Source organism: Bos mutus, chromosome 8 (assembly GCF_027580195.1).
Source record: "Bos mutus isolate GX-2022 chromosome 8, NWIPB_WYAK_1.1, whole genome shotgun sequence".
Lineage (NCBI taxonomy): Eukaryota > Metazoa > Chordata > Mammalia > Artiodactyla > Bovidae > Bos > Bos mutus.
In genome coordinates, this window is record NC_091624.1 from 48,849,813 (window position 1) to 48,874,523 (window position 24,711).

Here is a 24,711-nt window from a genome sequence, read left to right on the forward strand (position 1 = left end):
AACAAAAAATTGGTTAAAAACAAAACCAAATCACACAGGGCCCAGCCCAATGATTTCCATTTGTTCCTCCCCACCTAAACGTTTCCTCTTCATAGTTACAATTATGTCTGAAAATAATGCTATCTGATCAGCATAATGACAAAATTTAGTAAATCTATGTCGTCACTCTCCCTCCTAAGATGAGTGCTGTAGAGACCTGGCAGTTTAGAAATAATTAATCAAAGAATTCTGCATCCTCATACTTGGCCTAACCCAGTGATAAAAGCCAGACTGTAGAGATGTAAACTGCCACGTGGGTTTGCTGGTCCATGTTATGGCCGGTGTTCAATTGTTCTGTATATGGAGGGGCCTGGACATGTATATGCTTGACTATAGGCTTTAGAAACTGTTCTATACAACATCAAGTCCAAGTGTGAGCATATGGTTATGGAACAAAGTTTGAATAAGTCTTTAAAAAATATAGCAGACAAGAATGTGTCTAAGTTTGTGTGTGTGAGTAAAAGAGAAAAGGGGTTGACAGCAGGAATGAAATACGAGAAAGAAGCAAGAGAGAAAAGATGAAAGGCCAGAAGAAGGAGAGAAAGGACATGAAGTAAAATACAAGGAGACTAAAAGGAAAGAACCTGTCTGCTGGGGCCTTTTGCCTTCTCTACTCTCCAGGGGAGAAATATTCCTATACCTTTAGGGGTCCAGACATCTCAGTAGCTTGTGAAGAACTTTTGGTGAATCTGACAGGGGAGCAACCACACCTCATAGGTGGGGGCTCTGGTGCGTCAGTTACCACTCATGATCGATCCTGACAGCACCATGCAGTGATGGATCCCAACAGCCCCCTGAAGCTGCTGGGTACCAGATGGGGTTAGAGACCCAGAGCATGACCAAAGAATCTAGATTCCTGCCTGCCCATCTGAGGACTGCATGGAGAATGTAACAGGGCTGGATTTTATATGTGATGTCACATAATTACACAGTCACCAAAACAGTGGGGTGGAAAGGGAGGTTCAAAACTGTGATGACAAGCATGGAAATCTGCTGAGCCTTCCCCTTACAGGGAGCTGCAGGGAACCCAACCTGTTCCGGCTGCTGCTATTACTGTGGCTGCTCTCCTGGCCCTGTGGAGGCCTGATCAGACAGTGACTCACATAGACCTGCTTAGAAGAAGTGCCTTCAAACAATGCAGCTCAAATGAAGGCAGCACAGCACTACATGGAGCCCATTCTCCCCTCACCTCCACGGCGAGGTCCTGTAATGCCGACGAGGTCTCCTGCCAAGGTAAGGACACTAAGCAGACACGGCCCTTTGGGGCCTTCTGTTCTCATACATGAGTCTCCTTCCCCAGATGCTTGTATCTTACTCCCATTTCCCTCTGGTTTAACTCTTATCCCTTTTAAATATTTACATACTAAAAAATGAACATAGAGCCAGCCAGACCTTTCTGTTTCCTGATGAAAGGAGACAGTACTACCTATGAAGTAGACTTGGGGGAAAAAAGGAAAGAAAAGAAAAATGGTAATCAAACCTGAATCTGATCAGGTCTCTAGATGTGAGCTGTCTAATATGGCAGCCACTAGCCAGCGTGGCTAACGGGCACTGGAAACGTGGTTTGAGATGTGCTGTAATAAGGGTGACACGTGGAATTTCAAGGATTTAGTATACAAAAAAGAAAAAGTAACATCTCTCTTTGTTGTTGTTGTTATAATTAGTATTTATTTTTGGCAGTACTGGTCTGTGTTGCCGCGTGGGCTTTGCTCTAGTTGTGGTGAGCAGTGGCTGCTCTCTAGCTGCGGTGTCAGGCTTCGCGTGGTGGTTTCTGTTGCTGCAGAGCACAGGCTCTAGGGCACGCCGGCCTCAGCAGTTGTGGCACGTGGGCTCAGTAGTTGCAGTTCCCTGGCTGTAGAGCACAGGCTCAGTAGTTGTGCTTAGCTGCTCTGCAGCCAGGTGGGACGCTCGTATCTCCTGCGTTGGCAAGGCGGATTCGTTACCACTAAGCTACCAGGGAAGCCCCTAAAATATCTTATTAATAATTTTTTACATTGAATACAAGTTGAAATAATATTTTGGCTACACTGCATTAAATAAATGGTATTAGTGAAATTAATTTCACTTGTTTCCTTTTACTTTTTAAATGTGGCTACTGGAAATGTAAAATTCCATCGTGGCACACGTAATATTCCTGCTAGACAGCACTACCATAAATGTGACTAGAATTCACAGGAAAGACAGAGGAACATTACACGGAGATGCAGTCAGCATTATCCTGACTGTGGGAAATAGTACAAGCAAAATTTTCTAATTCCTTCAAAAAATAAACTGCATGGGAAAATAAAAGATGGAGGCTCTAGGTTAAAAAGCACTTAAAAGGCTCAGTCACAACGAGTAGACCTTACTTGAATCCAGATATAAACAAACTTTAAAAATTATGAGATAACTGGGAATTTTAAGCCCTGGCTGAATATTCAATAATATTAAGTAATTACTATTAAAATGTTTTGGATAAGACTGTTTTATAATTATTTATTTTTTAAAAATCCTTTATTTTTTAGCAATATCTACTAAAATAGGAATGAAATGACATGACAGCAGGATTGTTTTCTAAGTAATTTAGGTTGGGGGAAGGGAGTGGGGATTGATCAAAGTTGGCCTTGAATCTGTAATTGTTGAAGCTGCAGGATAGGAACACGGGCATTCACTATAATATTTTTTCTACTTTTTAAAATGTTTGAAATTTTTCATAGTAAAAAGTAAAACAAAACCAAAAACCCCAGCCAAACAAATGTCTTTCAACCACCTGTGATACCCATGAGTGAGGGGGAAAAGAACATTCTAGAGCACTTGCAAACAGACTGCTTTCGTATTGAAAGCTGCTTGCTTTCTGTAGCGAAAAGTCTGTATGTCTTATCCATTTGATGAACTATTTACAAGTAATAATTATACTCTTCCCAAATTGCTATCTTTGGAAAGAGAAAACAACTTCTTTCCAAACCATCACCAAGAAGAATAACTAAGCCGGGTCATTCTAAGCAGCGAGTCTCCCATCACCAGAGCACCAAAGAGAAGAGCCAACGTGAGCACCAGGTAACATGAGTGTCCGCCACCCCACGGCTATTCTGAAGAGAGAATTCATCACAGCCCTCGCTGATCAGAATGTCTAGCTTTCACATTTGTCTCTATATTAAAATCTGTCCCTATGAAGAAAAGGAAAATGTTTCTTCTTAAAGCAAGCATACCAGGCTTCTTATAGGAGATCTTATTGGGACTGATCCCCATGGGCACAATTTCTTCAAACACACCAACACGCAATTCTGGAAAACAGCAAGCTCCTCCTTTGCTGGTCTAGCCAATGAGAAACAAAACAGAATATAGTCTTTCTTGCCCATCTCCAGGTATAATATATTTATTAAGTTGAATTATCTGGAACATTCTATGCTCTAAGTTCCTTCTCCCACTGAAAGAGCTGTTCCTAATTTGAGGTTTCTTAATACTTCAGCTACCCTATTATTACACAACAGATGTAATCTTATATTTGGCACTTTATTGCGTATCTACCATGTGTAGAAATGTCAAATTGAAAAGGTGTTTCTATAGCAATAAGCATTTAACTATAAAACTGAAACACCACCAAGCAATTTCTATATGTAAGATTGCATCCAAGCTTTTGTTCAGGAGTCACAACCTTTTCTTTTCATATCATCATCACCAACACTAACACTTACTAGCAAGGTATTTCCCACCACCTCTGTAACCCATGACACGAAAGCATAAAGTCACTCTGACATAAAGTCTCCTTCAGAGAGCAAGAGCTTCAGTCCCGCTGTGGTATGAGTGCTGATCTGATCCCACCAGGTTTACTAAACATGCAGAGATCCCCTGAAACAGGTGGTCTCTCAGGTGAGCAATTATGGCTAAGTTTGAGTTTAGTGTGTGTAAGCTGCAATGTCCTTAGTCTATATAAAAAGGCCCATGATCACATGGTGGCAGCTTGGAAGATGGATTGGAAGGAGCATACTCTTTCTACTGAGCTGCCTCAAGACCTAGAGGGGAAGTGGTATTCTGTCCAGCACGGCTTACTTCTTTATGGTGATCTCCATAGCCTGGAGTGAGAAGAGGCACTGAAGCAGAAGCAAATGGCTCTCAATCCATTTTATTTTCAATCTCTCTTACCTTAAAATCATCCTTACACAGGTAATCCTTAAACAGTGGGCAGGAAAGCATGACACTGACATAGAGTCTGGTGGCCAGTCTGCTTCCACCAACAGTCCCATTGATTCCTTCCGTAGCAATTCGAACCTGAGACATAAAACAGTGAAAAAGGGAATGCAGCCGTCCAAGTTTCTCTTTGTTTTGGTTGGCAAGTTGTGTCTGACTCTTTGTGACCCCGTGACCTGCCAGGCTCCTCCGTCCATGGGATTTCCCAGGCAAGAATACTGGAGTGGGCTGCCAAGCCCTCCTCCAAGGGATCGTCCCAACCCTGGGACCGAACCTGAGTCTCCTGCATTGGTAGGCAGACTATTTACCACTGAGCCACGGGGAAGTCCATATTTGTAGCTCAGTTTGGATTTTTGCAGGGCAGAACAGGTTCATGTGTATTGGTGAACTTAACAGGAAAAGCAGAAACTCTGCTATGAACACCAGAGTGTTGCCACACAAAGATGCCTGTAGTTTTCTGAAATGGCACCGCCCATAGCTCAGCTGAGGTGCTCAGTTAACATATGCTGAACCAGAGAATAAAATGGATAAAACAACTGGAAAGCCCCATTTGCTATGATGTTCCAGCTGTCCTGTGGCCAAAGCTTAACCTAAATTCAGGGCAGCAGATCCAGAATCAGGATGCACCTTTGCCACTTAACTTGCCAAGTGGCCCTGAGAAAATTCTCTTTTCTGAACCTCAATTTCTTCATCTTGATAAGAGAGATGAAAAAGAAGCAATAATGAAAAGCTGCAGAGGAGATATTCCTCAAGTCCTAAAGCACAGAGCTCATCTGAGGGCCGGGAATGCACACGAGCACCCTCTGCATGGTTGGTGGGGTGGGGGGCGGGGGCAGGTAAGCCCACCACGGCAAACCCACCCACTGGGAGGAGCTTGTGTCTGTTTTGTTCTTGGTTGCATACTAGGTGTCTAGAGTAGTACCTGCCCACAGTAGACATTTGATATGTATTTGCTGAGCAAATGAGTGAGAATCCAAACCTGAGGCTTTCTGGCTTCTCAAACCCTCTGTTCTCTTTGAAATGCTTCACTGGTTGGGGGACATTAAAGCCTGGATTAAGGCCCCTACCCTAAGAGGCAATGCTCTGGGGGGACCTGCAAAGTTACTTGTTCTGGTACCACAAAACCCTTACGGTAAGTTTAAGATGGATCATCTTTAGAAGAGCTAGCTTTCTAAACTTCGAAAGTGCAACACTGTGTATCATGGTATTCTCTGGAAAGAGAAGTAGCTTAGAGCAAAGTTCTGTGTTATTACATTGTTACTTATATAACAATTACAACAATGATACCTACCAGTGCATTAGAATTTGAAAACTTTTAAAGGCTCCCCTTTTATTAGGGCCTAGAGGGGGTACTTGTTTGTTGCCTCACTTGGCTCAATTCTTTAGAGCATGGATAGAAATGGGATTCATTTCACAAGCCAGGGCCTACTCATTAGCAGTAGCTCTCCAGAGTTCCATGATTCTGAGTCACATCCAGGCTCCACCTGATCTGGGCTGACAGAGGGAAGCAGGAAGCATATGCCATCTCTGCTGTACAGGCTACTGCACCTGTTACCAACTCTTTTTTTTAAGGGACAACATAGAAAAATAGAGCTGAGCCAGCATTAACCAAAAATCTACCCTAACACTGTCTCTGACAGGGGCAAATATGAGGAAGAGGTACAGACTTCTGTGTAACTGTCTTTTGGGTAAGCCAGAAGACTCTTTCCTATGTTATTTTAATCCCAGAACCCAAATAAAATATAAGTATGTGCACTCCCTGAATACTGAGGTGGGCAACCTCTAAAACCCATGCATTAGACTTTCAACTCCTGTTGAAGGATTCCTCAACTGAACCCTTCAAAGTAGCTGCTAGGTGAGGAAAGCCTTATACCTCACAGATGAAGAGCAACAGTTAACATTTAATGAGCACCTTTATATTATAAAGTTCCTGTCTTTATATTATAATCCTGAAAGGTAGATATCATAATTCCCACTTGACAGAAAAGGAAACAGAAGCTTAGAGAAATCAAGTAATTTAAGAGAAATCAAGTAATTTACCCAAGGGCACAGAGTTGGGGGTGGTAGATCTGGGATTCAATACCAGATCTTTTGGGGTCCACCTCTTACAATTTTCCTTTCTAAAGCCTCTAATGCATCTGCTCAAATTTCTTGAGGCAGTAAGAAGTATATAGCAAGGGGTCAGAAGCTTCTTTCCATAATTCTAGAATTTTCAAGTTCTCCCCTTTCCCTACAAATGCCAACATTCTTCCAAATCTCCTACCAGCACGAAACTTGAGAACTTAGCATGTATCCCTGAAGCCTTAGAATTTAAACCTAAGAACCAGGCAGGTGCTGCCACCTTGTGGGCAGAGACCCTCACTGCCAGTTCACCTTGCCCCAAACTACAGCGAGATTGATTGCCTGTTTGTGCACTCAGGTTTCCGTTCCATCTTTCAAGGTGTTCTCTAAATACAGATGATGATATATGTATATAAGCCACAAATGTTCTTTTTTTTCCACAATGCATCAGCAATTTTGCCAGGAATTGCAGACATAGTGATTAAAAAATACATAGTTTTGCCCTTTGGGAACTTACAAACTAAGGAAGGTCACAGATATTAAGATAAAAGTCACAAACTGACAAGTGCTATGAAAAATAACTACAAGATGCAGTGAAATAGTATATCTGGAAAACTGAATTTAGATTAAAGGTCTGGAAAGATGTCTTTGATGAAGTATCATTAAAACTGAGAAGTGGAGACTGAGTAAAAATTAGGAGAAATGAGTGGGTGTGGGAAAGTTCCTTGAAGAAAGTATTCTTGTAAAAAGGCCCAAAGGCACCAAATGAAATTTGTGGGCTCCAAGAAACTGAAAGGCTATTTTGCTGGAGTATAATGAGTAAAGGGAGAAGGAAATGGCAACCCACTCCAGTATTCTTGCCTGGAGAATCCTGTGGACAGAGGAGCCTGGTGGGCTGCTGTCCATAGGGTCGCAGAGTCGGACACGACTGAAGCGACTTAGCATGCATGCATGCGTTGGAGAAGGAAATGGCAATCCATTCCAGTGTTCTTGCCTGGAGAATCCCAGCGACGGAGGAGCCTGGTCGGCTGCTGTCTATGGGGTCGCACAGAGTCGGATACGACTGAAGCAACTTAGCAGCAGCAGCAGCAATGAGTAAAGAATGGCATCAGATAAGTAGAAAAGGTGGAAGTGGCCAAAGTATGCAGGAAACTTAAGGGCACGTTAAGGATCTGGGTTTTACTCTAAATACATTGCATAGACACTGAAAGATTGTGAGGAGGGAGGGAGAGGATTTCATTTACTTTTTAAAATCATTCTGGCTGCTGTGTAGAAAATGATTTAATGGGGGCAAAGATGGAAGAATGGAGAGTAGTCTGGAAGCTACTGAAATGAATGAGGTAAGAGAGGGTGGGGTTAGGTCTAAGGAGGTGGAAACGGAGGATCAAAGGATATGTTAGAGGCAGAAATGTCAGGACTTGGTGATGAACTGATGAGGTAAATGCAACTTTCAGTCACTATCTGCAAGAAAACATGGGTGTGAAAAATATCACTGATCAAGTGATTGCCTCAAGGAATAAAAACCTGGGACAAGTGTAGGAAAGGTTAGTGTCATAACCAGAAGGAATATATATATATATGTAATTATGCAAATTATGCAATTATCAATTATCCTATCACGTAGAGATAATCATGACAAACATTTTGATATTTACTACTTGTCATCTTTTTACACACATGCTTGTGGTTTTGTTACAAACATTCATTTCTTATTCAACTCTCTCCAAATATTTACTGTCTGCTATATTCGAGGCCCTGTTCTAGCACTGACAGTACATCAATCAGTTAAGACGAAGTTCCTGTCCTCTTGAATTCAAGAGAGAAAGGAAACAAAACCATAAAACAGTAAAGGACTGACCGCCGCTAAGTCACTTCAGTCGTGTCTGACTCTGTGCGACCCCAGAGATGGCAGCCCACCGGGCTCCCCCGTCCCCGGGATTCTCCAGGCAAGAACACTGGAGTGGGTTGCCATTTCCTTCTCCATTGCATGAAAGTGAAAAGTGAAAGCGAAGTCGCTCAGTCGTGTCCGACTCTTCGTGACCCCATGGACTGCAGCCCATCAGGCTCCTCTGTCCATGGGATTTTCCAAGCAAGAGTACTGGAGTGGCGTGCCATTGCCTTCTCCAAAGGATTGATATGTTCTAGTAAAATTAAGAAGTATCTTGGTATCACACCTGTATGTACAGTTCTATAAAACATTTTTCCAGTTGAAGTGAAGTGAAAGTCGCTCAGTCGTGTCCGACTTCTTGGGACCCCATGGACTATACAGTCCATGGAATTCTTCAGGCCAGAATACTGGAGTGGGTAGCCTTTCCCTTTTCCAGGGGATCTTCCCAACCCAGGAATCGAACCAGGGTCTCCTGCATTGCAGGCAGATTCTTTACGAATTGAGCTATCAGGCAAAGAATCAGAATATAATGCCTACTTTTACAGTTTTACTGGAACATGTGCTGTGCTCAGTCACTCAGTTGTGTCTGACTCTGTTACCCCATGGACTATAGGCCACCAGGCTCTTCTGTCCCTGGGATTCTCTAGGCAAGAATGCTGGAGTGGGTTGCCATTTCCTTCTCCAGTTATCTTCCCAATCCAGAGATTGAACCCAGGTCTCCCACATTGTAGGCAGATTCTTTACTGAGTCACCAGGGAAACCCCTGACCATACCCATTCTTTTACATATTGTCTATGGTTGTTTTCATATTAAAATGCCAAGGTTGAGTCGTTTTGTGCAAAGTCTGAAATATTTGCTATGTGGCTCTGAAGTTTGCTAATCCTTGGTCTATGCCTTTATATAGTCTTATAAAACACTTTTCTTTTTAACTGAAGTGTAGTTGATTTACAATGTTGCACTTATTTCTACTGTACAGCAGAGTGATTCAGTTATATATATATATATTTAATATTCTTTTCCATTATGGTTTATCATAGGATACTGGTTGTAGTTCTCTGTGCTATACTGTAGGACTCGGTTATTTATCCATTCCACGTATAATAGCTTACATCTGCTAACCCCAATCTCTCACTCCATCCCCCCCCAACCTCTTCCCCCTTGGGAAGAGGTTCTCTATGTCCATGAGTCTGTTTCATAGATAGGTTCATTTATATCATATTTTATATTCCACATGTAAGTGATATCACACAGTATTTGTCTGACTTCACTGTAATAATTTCTAGTTGTATCCATGTTGCTGCAAATAGCATTATTTCATTCTTTTTTTAATGTCTGAGTAATATCTCAGTATATGTATATGTACCACGTCTTTATCCATTCATCTGTTCATGGCTATTGTGAGTAGTGCTGCTATGATTGCAAGGGTGCATGTATCTTTTTGGATTAGTTTTGTCTGGATATATATTATTGTAAGGAATGGGACTGCTAGATCATATGGTAATTCTATTTTTAGTTTTATGAAGACTTTCCACACTGTTTTCCACAGTGGCTGTACCAGCTTACATTCCCACCAACAGAAAACATCATTAATAGCTATTTAGTATTCTATTTAAATGCTTAGCAGGATTTCGCTAATTTCTAAGAACCCAACTGGTGAATCCTTTTTGTAACAAGCAAACCAAGGTGGAGGCAAGATAAGCCCTGTGAAGGATAAGTGATAAGGGAGAAAGTGTTACCTTGCCCGTGAGGTGCAGGTGCTGACACAGAGCTGTTTGCCAGGCACAGACCCAGTCGGGATCCTTCAGGTCACAGTAGCAGTAATAAAGTAGCACCTCCCCTTCATTGTTGCCCTGGCCACTATAAAAAGAAAACCATGGGAAAAGAGCAAATGAGTCACTGGCATGAAGAGGCTACAATTCAGAAAGTAGATTCAGGCAGAGTCAAGAGGGAAGGCCTAATGGAGCTACTCATGCCTGCCCTGGCTCCTAACTATCATTCTCCTCCTGTATTGAGAAGCAACTCTGGTCTGTATTTGCTCTAAAGAAGACAATACCTGCACCAAACTCCTTCCTTTCTAAGAAGTGAGCTTACTTTGATTTCCTTGTTTAATCATCATATCCATGAAACAGATATTAATAACCCCTTTTTAAATTTGAGTCCATTCTGGCTTATACTCTACGAAAAGGCAGTATCTGTTTTGAATCTCTCTCTGTACAAAAAGGTTTCACTTTCATTTTTTCATATAATCCTCTTACCCATGAGACAGGTTATTATCATCACCATTTTATAGCTCAGTGAACTGAGCCCAGTTCATCCGACATGAAATAGACGCAAAGTGACAGTCAGGACTGGAACACCAGTCTTCTGACACTAGAATCCATACTCTTCCCACTGCACTATGCTGACTTTAACTAGTCATGGGCCCTGGGTGGGTGTCTTATCCCTGAGCCCTGATTTCCTCAACTGTAAACCCAGAGGACTGACATAAACTGCCTTTCTCAAAGTGTGCTCTGAAGCTGTTCCATGAAATCACCTGTCTGAGAAATCCTGCAGACAGTATCTCCCTCTTTGAAAGTCACAGTGAAAGCCCCTCATATATTGAAGGCTCTGGGAAGCTCTGCAAAAAAAGAACATTTTAACCTAATGTCTCCCCAATTTAATTGTCTTTAGCACCTCTTTTCAATACCTGAGAGCACCCTCCAGAGCTAGTGCTGTAGAGATATTTTAGAGAATGCTGTCATAGATGGTAATTCAGGTCCCATCCAGCTCTGAACTCTCTGACTCTCTCATCAATGCCCTCTTATTGCAGGGCCTAGTCTCCTCTAACACCTGCTTGTCTATTAGTGTATCTGTTTTCCTCTCTCTAAATTCCTATAACAAATTATCGTCTGAGCCACACAATTTTAAGTGATAACTGCATAGCTTGTCTTACACCATCTGCTAAATGTTTTGTGTATCCTTTTTCTTTGTTTTTCTAACTAAAAAGCAGGTCCATACAGAAATGAAGAGACCACATTTGTATCACTTTACAGTTCACGTGAGCTCTTACCATCATCATTTTATGTAATTCTTAGAGCAATTCTGTGAGGTAGTCAGAGCAGGCATTATTACCAGTTTTAGAGGTAAGGATGTAAAGGTATGAAGAATTTAGTGACTGGCTCAAGTCTAACTCCAAGTGTAGTTCTCTTTCTCTTCTTTCTGATAAGCAAAAGGAACTGGTATTAAGACCAGTGACAAAAGTGTATCAAATGTGGGCATCTTCTATTCACTGAGTAGTTTAGGAATTCCTTAAAGATTCCTTAAATCTGTCCTCTACAATTAACATAATATTATGATGCGGTGAGGTTTTCAAAGGCAGATCTAAACTTCTAACCCTATGCATTAGTTCTAAAAGTTAACTTACTTTCTAAAACATATTCAGCTCCGAAAAACACATCTGGTAATAAAAACCCCTTTCTAAGCTGACACATCAGGGTTGAGGAATCATGACCATCTCTGGGCCTTCCGGCTTCTCTTTGGAAATAACATTTTCTGTTCTTTACCTCTCCTGAGAGAAGTAAAGACATGGGATGCCTTCCAAGATACCTAGAGTGCACTGCTAGCTGCATGGGTATACGCTACTGCATAGGCTGTGGTCTTCTATTACACACACAACGTTTATCGGCCTAGCTTAGGCAGTAGAGAAATTCTGTGCCTTAAGGATCTGCCATTTTAGTGGATAGGTGGTATCTCATTCCAACTGGAAAAACATTTTTCAATGAAACAAAAGGTACAGAATGAAATCCTTACCTTATCAGCTCATCAGGGTTAAAGCAGCTTATATCAGGGAGCCAAGTAGACACTTCTTGGTTACGGGTAAGGTCCTCTTTGAAAGGGTTCCTTTTGTCTGTAGACTCAAGACTCTTGGAGGTGCTCGATGTCACAGCCAGCTGCTTTAAAACAGAAGCGGTCTCATGGCAAATCTCATTAGCATGTTGTGTTGCCACGTGTCTGTGTATGCTGGTTGGGTCTGTAAATAGTTGCTGACAGCATTTCCACCATTTTTCTTTACATTCACAAGGAGGTGCTGGAACTTCTTTAGTTTTAACGAAAAGGGAAAATGCCTGCAATTACATTTCAAATATGTCACTAGTAAATAACCTTAGGTTTTAGGTTAGAATGAAAGTCTCAGTGAAATTTTTTCCATAGGGGTTTCTCGTTTTAGGTCCTACAATTCTGCAGAACTTCTTGAGACTGAACTTCCTCCAAAAAGGAAATGGTCAAAGAAATTATGGAATATACTTACTATGGAATATTAAGTAGCTAGTTTCAAACTACATGGGAAAATATTTATGGTATAATGTTAAATGGAAAAAATTGAATAAAATGTCCTTATATCATGTAATCTCAATTACATAAAAAAGTACATTGAGGGACTTCCTGGTGATCCAGTGATTGAGAATCCACCTTCCAGTGTAGGGAACCCTGGTCTGATCCTTGGTCCAGGTACTAAGGTCCCATGGGCCATGGGATAACTGAGTCCACTGAGCCTGTGTGCTCTAGAGCCACAAGCCACAATGAAAATCCCGCATGTCCCAACTAAGACCCAATGCAGCCAAATAAATAAATTTTTTAAAGTATATTGAAAAGCATGGAAAGAAATGTACCAAATGTTTTGATTTGGTTTTTGGAAGATAACTTTATTGTTATTATAAAGAGGATTTAGGCAAATTGTTAAAAAAAATTAAACACAATAGAAAATTATAGATGTACCATAATTCTTTTAACCAATTCTAAATGAATGAGCTTTTTTGGTTTCCAATATTTGCAATTATAAGCAATGGTGAAGGAGCATGTCAGCATATCTTTGTATACTTCTTTAACCATCTACATAGAATAAATTTTTTTTTTTTTTAGAATAAATATTTAGAAGAAAATTTTGGAGGTGAAGAAGCAAATATTAAACTGTGATTAAGTAGTGACTACCTGAAAAATCATTACCAATTTATGCATTCAGCAGCAATGCATGAGGATTCCATTTTATTCACAGCATTTTATCAGTATTAAATTTTTTGTAGTCAGTATTTTCAATTTTGACCCAAATAAAAAGCAAATACCCTGTTTTTATTTTCCAATCTTTGATTAGCAGTAAGGTTGAATATTTTTTCATATTGATTCTATGTTCTAGTTTGCCTCTTCATACCTGTTGCCTATTTTTCTACTGTGGCATTTATCTTATTGATTTGTAAGTAGTTTTAGTGACCTTTCATTGATCATAGTTATTCAAATTTGTTTCTCTACTTGTCATTTGTTTTTCAACTTTGTTTATGGTGTTTTTTTGATGTCAGAATTGAAGTTTATACATTATGGTACGGTTTATGGCATCTATGATTATCAGTCTTTCAAGATATTTTCCCTCTTGGTTTCTAGAAAGAAAGGTATTAATATTTTTACATTATATATATATATACATACACACATAGTACTTATATATATAGTTTAAAATTGTTCAAAATATATAAATAACAATTTATATTAATGTAACATTTAAACAATTTTCTTAATGCATCTGAAGACTACTGTAAAGCATCCAAAATTGGGCACTCTGAAGAATAATAATTATAAATATGGAGCATCATTTTTAGATCTTCCTCAATCTGTACACAACCATATCTGGATTGTCCCAGACTGAAGCAGGATAGGGTAGTCTGAAATTACACTGGAGGGCACTTTTTAGCCTCTCGTGCAGTTGATCATTCTGTATAGGCCAATAAAAAGAGCAGTATGTCAACTTGAGTGCTTCTTTGTATTATACTTAGAACTTCAAATCTTGTTCTCTAATTGAGGCTACTAAGAAGGAAACACTTAGAAGAAAAGAAGAACACTTTTTACAAGGAACAGGCTTGTAAAAAGCATTACACAATTATTTCAGTTGACAATTATTGTACATCAATAATTACTATGACTATTAGTTTATATATAAATGTAAGGTATTGCATCCAAGGCCTCATTAGCATCGAGGCCTCAAGAAGTCATGATCGTTAAAAAAATGCAGTATATAATCTGAATTTTTTTTCCTTCTTTCCTCCCTTTTTCCTTCATCAAAAGTCCTCAGACAGGCCTGAGTGAGGTGGGAAGCCCAGTGTGAATGTGGCCTGCCACTGGTCTCTTAGGGCCTTCTGAACAAGGCATTGAGGATCCAGCAGCAGTCAGGGCCCATGTGGGGTCCGCTCCGGAGAGAGAGGCAGGCCAAAGCTAGGAAGGTAGCTAAGAGCAGGTGAGGCCTGTGTGGGGAAGGCAGGCCTTGATGGAAGAGGCAGCTTGAAAGAGTGGGAAGACTGACTGCATACAGGGGAATAAGCAATTAAGTATACACACTGGGACTGAAGATAGCTGGGTTTGCTATGAAACATCATCATACAGGGAAGTTATAAATATAAGGGGAGAGAATAAACCTGTGATATGGCAATGGAACTAAAGGTTCCATGAGTATGAACTCATCTGGTTTATACTGATATGAAAGTAAATATAAAAGTATGATATATAGAAATGTATGTGTTTTTCATCTATATAGATATTAGCTCTGCTGCTGCTGCTGCTGCTAAGTCGCTTCAGTTGTGTCCGACTCTGTGCGACCCCACAGATGGCAGCCCACCAGGCTCCGCCGTCCCTGGGATTCTCCAGGCAAGAACTCTGGAGTGGGTTGCCACTTCCTTCTCCAATGCATGAAAGTGAAAGTGAAGTCGCTCAGTAAGTGTCCGACTCTTTGTGACCCCATGGACTACAGCCTACCAGGCTCCTCCGTCCATGGGATTTTCAGGGCAAGAGTACTGGAGTGGGTTACCATTGGCCTTCTCCGAGATATTAGCTCTATCCACCATCTATTCTTAGCTCTATCCACCAGATGTCCTGAAAGAAGCAGCACCTTAGTAGAAATGAGTTTATCTAGCCCCTTGGTTTTGGTTTTCCACCTCCATAAGAACCAGTGTTCCTTGAAGAAATGTTTGACTCCAAGAATGAGAGAGAGAAAGAACATGACCCTGAAACATCTTGTTAAGTCAGAAAGTAAGGAAATGCTCAAAGAATGATGGGGTAAGTCAAAAAGACATAGATACTAGCTGGAATCCCAGCCAAACCTGAGATGATCTGAGAATCAAAATAAAAAATGATGATAATGGATTATCGCCCACTGAATAAAACGGCATTCTTGAATACACACTGATACAAATAAACTAGGAGCAAAGAAAGCTCTTCCTTACAGAAGACTGCCAAGTAAGAAATATAGAAGGAATGAAGCAATTAGAAAGTCACCATTTAGAAATCATCACAGTAATAGTCAACTGAAGCAAAGAAACACCAATGGATCTAAAACTAGTAGATGAAAGTTCATTGTGAAATAGGCTATTTCAGTTCAGTTCAGTCGCTCAGTTGCGTCTGACCCTTCACGACCCCATGAATCGCAGCATGCCAGGCCTCCCTGTCCATCACCAACTCCTGGAGCTTACTCAAACTCATGTCCATTGAGTCGGTGATGCCATCCAGCCATCTCATCCTCTGTCATCCCCTTCTCCTCCTGCCCCCAATCCTTCCCAGCATCAGGATCTTTCCCAAAGAGTCAACTCTTCACATGAAGTGGCCATAGTATTGGGGTTTCAGCTTTAGCATCAGTCCTTGCAATGAACACTCAGGACTGATCTCCTTTAGAATGGACTGGTTGGATCTCCTTGCAGTCCAGGGGACCCTCAAGAGTCTTCTCCAACACCACAGTTCAAAAGTATCAATTCTTTGGCTATTTACATAGTCTCAAACTATTTTCCCTCAAATATTGAATAACTAAAGGGAAAAAAGAATAATTTTAAAGCAAAGAAATCTGACAAGGCACTTCCTTAATTGGGTACCCGAAGTTAACATCACCAGTAGCAGGACAAATTGGCACTGTGACTGCCTGACTGAATGCAGCTGGATGAACACAGTGTCTCTTGTGGGGCAGTCTTGTTAACAAAAACCACAACTTGAATCCAATCACAAGGAAACATGAGTGAAAAATCATGAGAGACGTCCTACACGTAACTATCACCTTCTAAAAAGTCACGGTCATGATTTCAGGGGAAAAAAATGAAAAAGTGGTCCAGATTGAAGACTTTTGAGATATAACAACTAAACATGTGACCTTAGAGTGGATCTATAAAAGCCATTTGAGACAACTGAAGAAACATGAATGGAGCTGCTGGGCAAAGGGGATCCTCCGTAGAATTCTGGCAGCTTTTCTGTAGGTTTGAAATTATTGCAAAATAACAACAACAAAATGTCTGTATCCTTTGGGTTTCATTTTCAAGGAAATCTGTGTGGGATGCAGGCAGAAGGGTGGAGTATAGAAGCTATAAGAAGAGACATCTATTCTTCATTGACGTGGAGCCAATATAAGATGATTTTGCAAGAGGAACAAAAGCCTGGAGGTAAGAAAACTAAGTCTCAACTGTATTTCTTCAGTCAAGTCATTTTCCTTTGAGCTTCAGCAGGAGAAGGGTTTAGTCAGTGATCCCTGAGAAAAGCATCAATGGCCCAGAAGGGCAGCATCCATCTACCACACTGTGAGCCAGTTCTCGGTGGCCTGCAGCATTCCAAGCCACTCTGTTCCTTCTCCCAGCCAACCGAGCCCTGCAAGCTGGGCCGGACCCAGGGTCTTAGGCAGCAGCTGCCCTGACACCTGTCTGTCCTCCTATGACTGAGGCTCCTGGGACCCTTCCCATAACCCCAGGTGGGAAAAAGAATCGAGCCCATCTATCAAGAATCTGTCAAGTAATCCACTGTAAATTAGGTGTTTCCTATGATCCTCCTTTGCTTGGCACTGAACTAAGGTTAACTAAGAACTGGTTAATCACTGGACACAGTACCCAACATGATGCAGTCTTTCTTTTGTAAAGCAAATGTTACAAGTGACAAATGTGACCAGACCTGACTAGAACTTACCGTGAGCGTGGCAGCAGCCTGGTGTCTCACCAGTGCTCCACTCCCTGGAGGACAACCTTGATGAGTTACTTCTGGACATATCTGCATTAACTGTACCTACATGATCCTGAAACATCAACGGCAATTTTACCTTTTTCTTTGCAAATGAGTATTTCTTCTTTGCACTGACATCTAACTCTGCTTTGAGACTGCTACTGGGATTCATAAGACTCGTGTCTTTCAAATCCAGGTCTGAAAACCTTAAAACACAGGCTTCCAGGTCATCATCTCCTTGGTCTGGTGAAGTGGAAGAAGGCATCTGGTTGGCTCCAGCCGTGGGGTAGGTTCCTTTCTGCTATCACCTAGGAAGTAAGCAAGGGAAAAACAACAACGTCCAAGTCTTTGATTACTACTTGAAGTAAATCAGTCATGCAAATGAGCATGGCCCAGTAGCCCAAACTATCCATTCATTCACTTGTTCATCTAAGAAATATTTATTTAGCACCAACTCTATGCCCTGCACTGTTCTAAGCCCTGAAGATGTAGTAGTGAAAGAAACAGAGAAAGTTTCTTCTTTCTTAAGAGCTTACTTTCCAGTGGGGAGAGAGAGGAGGTAAACAAATGAATTAAACTGCTTTTTTTTTTTTTTTAAAGTCAGATGGTAGAAAGGGCTATGAAGACAAATAAACAAGGTAAGGAGACAAGAGTGATGGAAGGACTCTTTAGAACTCAGAGGGTAGTTCAGGTCTTTTTGAGGCAGAAGCATTTCAGCAGAAACCTGAATCAGAGGGTAAGCCATGCCAACATTTAGGGGAAAACACACCAAAAAAAAGTACGAGGTACAACCAAAATCAACCAAGCTGCGTGTTCAGTTCAGTTCAGTCGCTCAGTCGTGTCAGACTCTTTGCGACCCCATGAATCGCAGCACGCCAGGCCTCCCTGTCCATCACTAACTCCCAGAGTTCAATCAGACTCACATCCATCGAGTCAGTGATGCCATCCAACCATCTCATCCTCTGTCGTCCCCTTCTCCTCCTGCCCCCAATCCCTCAGCATCAGCTGTGTGTTAGTACCTTTAATTTAGAGAAGGCAATGGCAACCCACTCCAGTACTCTTGCCTGGAAAATCCCATGGACGGAGGAGCCTGGTAGGCTGCAGTCCATGGGGTCGCTAAGAGTTGGACACGACTGAGCGACTTCACTTTCACTTTTCACTTTCATGCATTGGAGAAGGAAATGGCAACCCACTCCAGTGTTCTTGCCTGGAGAATCCCAGGGACGGCAGAGCCTGGTGGGCTGCCGTCTGAAGGGTCGCACAGAGTCAGACACGACTGAAGCAACTTAGCAGCAGCAGTACCTTTAATTATAAATACTTTTCTCTTTTGTCCTCTAATTTTTGAGCTGGTCAAATTCCCTTCCTTAGAAAAAATAACTATCTAGAGAGCCTCATTTTAATGAGTCAAACTTACACTTTGTATCCCTCAGTCATGTCTGACTCTTTGCGACCCCATGGACCATACAGTCCATGGAATTCTCCAGGCCAGAATACTGGAGTGGGTAGCCGTTCCCTTCTTCAGGGGATCTTCCCAACCCAGGTCTCCCACATTGCAGGCGGATTCTTTACCAGCTGGGCTACCAGGGAAGCTCAAAGAAATGAGCCAAAAGAAATATACAAACTGCTCCCATGGCCAAATCTTGTCAAAAGGAACACAGTACACCAACATGATGCATTCTTTTGTAAAGCAAATGTTACAAGTGATAAATGTGAAGAATAACAAGAAAGACTAGGGAAAGTATGGGCTTTGGATTATGGTGCAGCTGGGTGCAAGTAAGTGAACCTGGGCAGGATATTTACCTTCTCTGAATTCTAGTTCCCAAAAGCATAAAATGGGGATGACAGTATCTACCCTGCAGGACTGTGGTGAGAGCTAGGAAGCTGTTCAAATGCAACTATTAAAACCAAATTCTTGCTCCTCAGTCTCCCTTACCTCAGTAAACAACAATTCTATTCTTCCTGTTACTCAGACAAAAACTTTGGGATTCTCATTTCCTTATTTTTTCAGATGATTGAAAAGCTTATCAACTCTGCTTCTGAAATACAATCACATCAACCACAATGCACCACCTTCACTACCAGCCTCCTTCAAGCCATCATTTGACTGAATGACTACAGTTGCCCAACTGCCCTGTTCCTGTAGAAGCCACAGAGGTAACTTTTAAAACTTTTATTTATCTTCCTTTTAGCTGTGCTAGGCCTCTGCTGCTGCACGTAGACCCCCTCTGGTTGTGGTGCAGGGGCTTCTCCTCGTGGTGCCTTCTCTTGTTGTGGAGCGCAGGCTCTAAGCCCCCAGGCTGCAGTAGTTGTGGCTTGCTGGATCTAGATCTCAGAGCTCAGTAAACTTACGCAGGATTAAGTTGCCCCACGCGGCATATGAGATCTTCCCGGACCAGGGATGGAACCCGTGTCCCCTCAATGGCAGGTGGATTCTTAACCACTGGATCACCAGGGAAGTCTCAGAGGTAACGATTAAAAACTAAGTCCAATCGCCCTCCCAAAGCTTCTAAATGTACCAGGATAAAGTCCTTACAAAGCCCCATCTACCACCTCCCTAATCTCATCTTCTCCCACTTTTACTCACTACCTGATTACATTGTTTGCTGGTTCCTGAATGAGTCATCATCACTAAGAAAGCAGGAGTTTTCTTTTGTTCACCTCTGCATCCAGAAAACTGCCTGGCACATGACATATACAATATATTTGTCGAATGAAGTAAGAGTGATTGGGTGGCCAGGAAAGACTTCACTAAGGGCCTGATGTTTGAACTGAGACAAGAAGCCATCCATGCAGACTTAGGAGCAGAGATCTTCAGGCAAAGGAAATAGTATGAATTCCTCAGGTGGTAAACAGCTTGACTTACTGCAGGTGCAGGAAGTCAGAGTGGTTGGAATACAGTGATGAGAGTAAAACCCTGTAGAAGAGGTTATGGAGTTTACAATAGAAAGTCATTGGAGAGCTGTAAACAAAGGAGTAACGTGATCTGATTCAGATCTGTTCTGAAGGTAGAGCTGGCAGGGTTTCCAGGTAGATTGTTCTTTAGGAAGTGAAGGAAAAGGACCTAAGAATGACTCCTATCCACGTTTTTGGATTAAGCAGTAGACTGGATGGTGCCATTTACTGAAATGGGTAAGACTGAAGGAAGAACATTCAGGTGACTTAAATCCTTTATGATTATACAGTGGAAGTGAGAAACAGATTTAATGGACTAGATCTGATAGAGTGCCTGATGAACTATGGATGGAGGTTTGTGACATTGTACAGGAGACAGAGATGAAGACCATCCCCATGGAAAAGAAATGCAAAAAAGCAAAATGGCTGTCTGAGGAGGCCTTACAAATAGCTGTGAAAAGAAGAGAAGCGAAAAGCAAAGGAGAAAAGGAAAGATACAAACATCTGAATGCAGAGTTCCAAAGAATAGTGAGGAGAGATAAGAAAGCCTTCCTCAGTGATCAATGCAAAGAAATAGAGGAAAACAACAGAATGGGAAAGACTAGAGATCTCTTCAAGAAAATTAGAGATACCAAGGGAACATTTCATGCAAAGATGGGCTCGATAAAGGATAGAAATGATATGGTAACAGAAGCAGGAGATATTAAGAAGAGGTGGCAAGAATACACAGAAGAATTGTACAAAAAAGAGCTTCACAACCCAATCATGATGGTGTGATCATTCACCTAGAGCCAGACATCTGGAATGTGAAGTCAAGTGGGCCTTAGAAAGGATCATTACGAACAAAGCTAGTGGAGGTGATGGAATTCCAGTTGAGCTATTTCAAATCCTGGAAGATGATGATGTGAAAGTGCTGCACTCAATATGCCAGCAAATTTGGAAAACTCAGCAGTGGCCACAGGACTGGAAAAGATCAGTTTTCATTCCAATCCCAAAGAAAGGCAATGCCAAAGAATGCTCAAACTAACGCACAGTTGCACTCATCTCACACGCTAGTAAAGTAATGCTCAAAATTCTCCAAGCCAGGCTTCAGCAGTGAAGCAGTGAACTTCCAGATGTTCAAGCTGGTTTTAGAAAAAGCAGAGGAACCAGAGATCAAATTGCAAACATCCACTGGATCATCAAAAAAGCAAAAGAGTTACAGAAAAAACATCTACTTCTGCTTTATTGACTATGCCAAAGCCTTTGACTGTGTGTGGATCACAGTAAACTGTGGAAACTTCTGAAAGAGATGGGAATACCAGACCACCTGACCTGCCTCTTGAGAAATTTGTATGCAGGTCAGGAAGCAACAGTTAGAACTGGACACGGAACAACAGACTGGTTCCAAATAGGAAAAGGAGTTCGTCAAGGCTGTATATTGTCACCCTGTTTATTTAACTTATATGCAGAGTACATCATGAGAAACACTGGACTGAAGAAACACAAGCTGGAATCAAGATTGCCAGGAGAAATATCAATAACCTCAGATATGCAGATGACACCACCCTTATGGCAGAAAGTGAAGAGGAACTAAAAAGCCTTTTGATGAAAGTGAAAGTGGAGAGTGAAAAAGTTGGCTTAAAGCTCAACATTCAGAAGACGAAGTTCATGGCATCTGGTCCCATCACTTCATGGGAAATAGATGGGGAAACAGTGGAAACAGTGTCAGACTTTATTTTTCTGGGCTCCAAAATCACTGCAGATGGTGACTGCAGCCATGAAATTAAAAGACGCTTACTCCTTGGAAGGAAAGTTATGACCAACCTAGAAAGCATATTCAAAAGCAGAGACATTACTTTGCCAACAAAGGTTCGTCTAGTCAAGGCTATGGTTTTTCCTGTGGTCATGTATGGATGTGAGAGTTGGACTGTGAAGAAGGCTGATCGCCGAAGAATTGATGCTTTTGAACTGTGGTGTTGGAGAAGACTCTTGAGAGTCCCTTGGACTGCAAGGAGATTCAACCAGTCCATTCTGAAGGAGATCAGCCCTGGGATTTCTTTGGAAGGAATGATGCTGAAGCTGAAACTCCAGTACTTTGGCCACCTCATGCGGAGTTGACTCACTGGAAAAGACTGATGCTGGGAGGGATTGGGGGCAAGAGGAGAAGGGGACGACAGAGGATGAGATGGCTGGATGGCATCACTGACTCGATGGACGTGAGTCTGGGTGAACTCCGGGAGTTGGTGATGGACAGGGAGGCCTGGCGTGCTCCGATTCATGGGGTCGCAAAGAGTCGGACACGACTGAGCGACTGATCTGATCTGAAGGACCAGGCAGTTAGATACGCAGCTGTAGCACTCACCAGCGGAGAAGGCAATGGCACCCCACTCCAGTACTCTTGTCTGGAAAATCCCATGGACGGAGGAGCCTGGTAGGCTGCAGTCCATGGGGTCGCTGAGGGTCAGACATGACTGAGCGACTTTACTTTCATGCATTGGAGAAGGAAATGGCAGCTCACTCCGGTGTTCCTGCCTGGAGAATCCCAGGGACGGGGGAGCCTGGTGGGCTGCCGTCTATGGGGTCACACAGAGTCGGACACGACTGAAGTGACTTAGCAGCAGCAGCAGTAGCAGCGCTCACCAGAGATGTCAGAGCGAGGGATATTCAAATACAGGTATGAAGGTACCCGATAACTATTGAAAACGTTACTAAAGCAATCACGCGTTCTTTCCTAAACCACAGGTCAGAGGAGCGAGAGATCAGATGACGGCCAGAGAGTAACCCTGGAGTAGCTGGCTCACGCTTCGGAGGGTCCTTCTGTCCCCGGGTCGCTGGAGCCGCCTCGCACCCCGGCCTCTACCCGCGCACCGGTCTTGGCCTAATCTCTCCGCCCAGATTTCCCCAGCCGTCAAAGGCCGGGAAGTGGGAGAAAGATGAGCACGTACCCGCCCGTCCTGATCCTTTCTCAGATCTCTCTTCACCGAGCAGTCTCCGCCTAGAAATTGCCACCGCTCGCAGCCCTCGCACTCCCAGCCCCCTCCTGTATTTAGGAAGGAACGCCGTACCGCACCTCGCTCCGGAAGTTAGGCAGTTGGTGAAAGGGCCGCCGGGAAAACCCCCGGGAGGCCCCGAGAGAGGGACTGAAGTGGAGGTGGGGACTAGAGGGTCCCTCCTAGACAACCCGCCTCCGGGCGTGGCTCGGGACCTGCGGGGTTCGGCCTGGCGGAAGAGGCGGTGCTCTCCGCGTGGCCCCGGAAGGGCTTTCAGCGAAGGCGGGCGAAGGAAGCAGCCAAGAGGCGGAGGTAACCCGAGAGGGTCGCTGCGTGCGGGGCAGAAGCTACCGGCCTGGTGAGCTTCCAAAACCGGCTCTCCTGGATCCGAGCTCGCGGAGCCATCCAGCCTTGTGCTTCCGGGAGCCGCCGCGACCGAAAGCGCCTGCGCGCCGGCCACTCCGCGCGCCTCGCCGCTGTCCGCCCACCGGCCGGCGGCCTGACGGTTCCTGCCGCGCTTCGTGACCGCTGTCTCAGCTCCGCGGAGCACCAGCGTGCGGCATGTCGCGGCGGCGGCACAGCGACGAGAACGATGGTGAGTGCCCTGAGCCCGGCCGCCGAGGCCGCCCTCAGGTGGGCCGAGGTTTGGCTTCCCTGGTTTTCGGGTCTCGACAGAAGGGACGGGAAGCCCTTCTTCCTCCGGGAGCGTTCGGGGAGCCGCGTAGAGAAGGGGTGGCACGGCGGGAGTGCGGCCGGGCAACTTTGGGAAAGTCCCCTGCTTCCCCCGGTCCCAGTTCCTCAGTCGTTGGCCACGGGGAGGCCTGGTGGACCCCGGTCCCTAGGAACTCTTCAAAATTTGGCTCTTAGCATCTCCGAGCAGGGAATGCTAAGAGTGTCTGTGTCTGTGCCTCCGCTTCTTAGGGACCCACTCTACCCAGTGTCTCGTTTTGACCCTCAAATTGCACTTAAAAAGGACTCAGAAGATGAGAGATCTGCTGAATCCCGATCTGAGCTTTCTCCTGTACCCGTCATTCGTCATCTTGCCTTCTTCCAAGCGATAGGGAAAGAAATCGGTGTCTTATCCACACCCAAGAGGTCTCTTAAGAAAGAGATGTACGTAGATTGTTGTGTTACATTTTGAGCTGACCGTAAGCATATTTCCCTTGTGTAATAAAGAGTGTCGGAAGAATAACTGGAGAGCTCCTAGAGATTTTGATCAACCGTTTGGATGGTTGCGCTCATGGGGATCATGGAGTTGCCATCGTAATAAAAACCAAGAATAATTTTGCTAGTTAAAAATAGAAAAGATGTTTATCTTGCAAAAATCAGTCAAGAACACACATCCAACAAACTGAAAACCTAACAGTTATTGTTATTAATAGTTTAGGGTATTGTTCTTCGAGTAGAGTGTAGTTTGGTGGTTAAGAGGCCAGACTTTGGAATCAGAGGACTTTTCAAAGCCAGACCCTGCTGTTTACTTTGTGATCTTGCCTGGGTTATATTACCTCTTTAAACCTTAGTCTGTAACTTAGAAATAATGATACAGACATTTCGGCTTTGTGAGAGATAACACGTGTAACTAATTGCTCATGAAGATGTGTATTTTATCACCTGATAATGCTTAAGAGCTGATAAACATTGGCAGGTGGTGACTCTAAGAAAAAGTACAGAACAAAAAAAATTGAATTAATTTTTTCCACTGACATTTTT

The 24,711-nt window shown here is 43.0% G+C and overlaps 2 protein-coding genes and 1 long non-coding RNA gene across 7 annotated transcripts in view; 2 read left to right on the top strand and 1 right to left on the bottom strand.

Moving 5' to 3' along the window:
• Positions 1-23,216, bottom strand: part of TSTD2 (thiosulfate sulfurtransferase like domain containing 2) — a 28,596-nt gene extending 5,380 nt beyond the window's left edge. The window contains exons 1-6 of one of the 5 annotated variants that reach the window (XM_070375591.1): positions 23,082-23,216; positions 17,235-17,445; positions 11,945-12,258; positions 9,892-10,012; positions 4,162-4,287; positions 3,228-3,333 (exon numbers count right to left, since the gene is read on the bottom strand). In XM_070375591.1, coding sequence (XP_070231692.1) covers positions 3,228-3,333; positions 4,162-4,287; positions 9,892-10,012; positions 11,945-12,258; positions 17,235-17,402 — 835 coding nt within the window. In that variant the 5' untranslated portion in view covers positions 17,403-17,445; positions 23,082-23,216. Of the gene's footprint in view, positions 1-3,227; positions 3,334-4,161; positions 4,288-9,891; positions 10,013-11,944; positions 12,259-17,104; positions 17,149-17,234; positions 17,446-22,956 lie in introns of those variants that run through there. The other 4 variants (XM_070375594.1, XM_070375593.1, XM_005905990.3 and 1 more) reach the window with 4 other exon arrangements.
• Positions 2-17,104, top strand: LOC138988888 (uncharacterized). Its single transcript, XR_011465115.1, has 3 exons — positions 2-1,272; positions 14,709-14,884; positions 16,471-17,104. It is a non-coding gene; the product is annotated as an uncharacterized lncRNA (long non-coding RNA).
• Positions 23,217-23,310: 94 nt separating the features above from the next.
• Positions 23,311-24,711, top strand: part of NCBP1 (nuclear cap binding protein subunit 1) — a 38,597-nt gene continuing 37,196 nt past the window's right edge. The window contains exon 1 of the mRNA XM_005905975.3: positions 23,311-23,596. Coding sequence (XP_005906037.1) covers positions 23,563-23,596 — 34 coding nt within the window. The 5' untranslated portion in view covers positions 23,311-23,562. The remainder of the gene's footprint in view (positions 23,597-24,711) is intronic.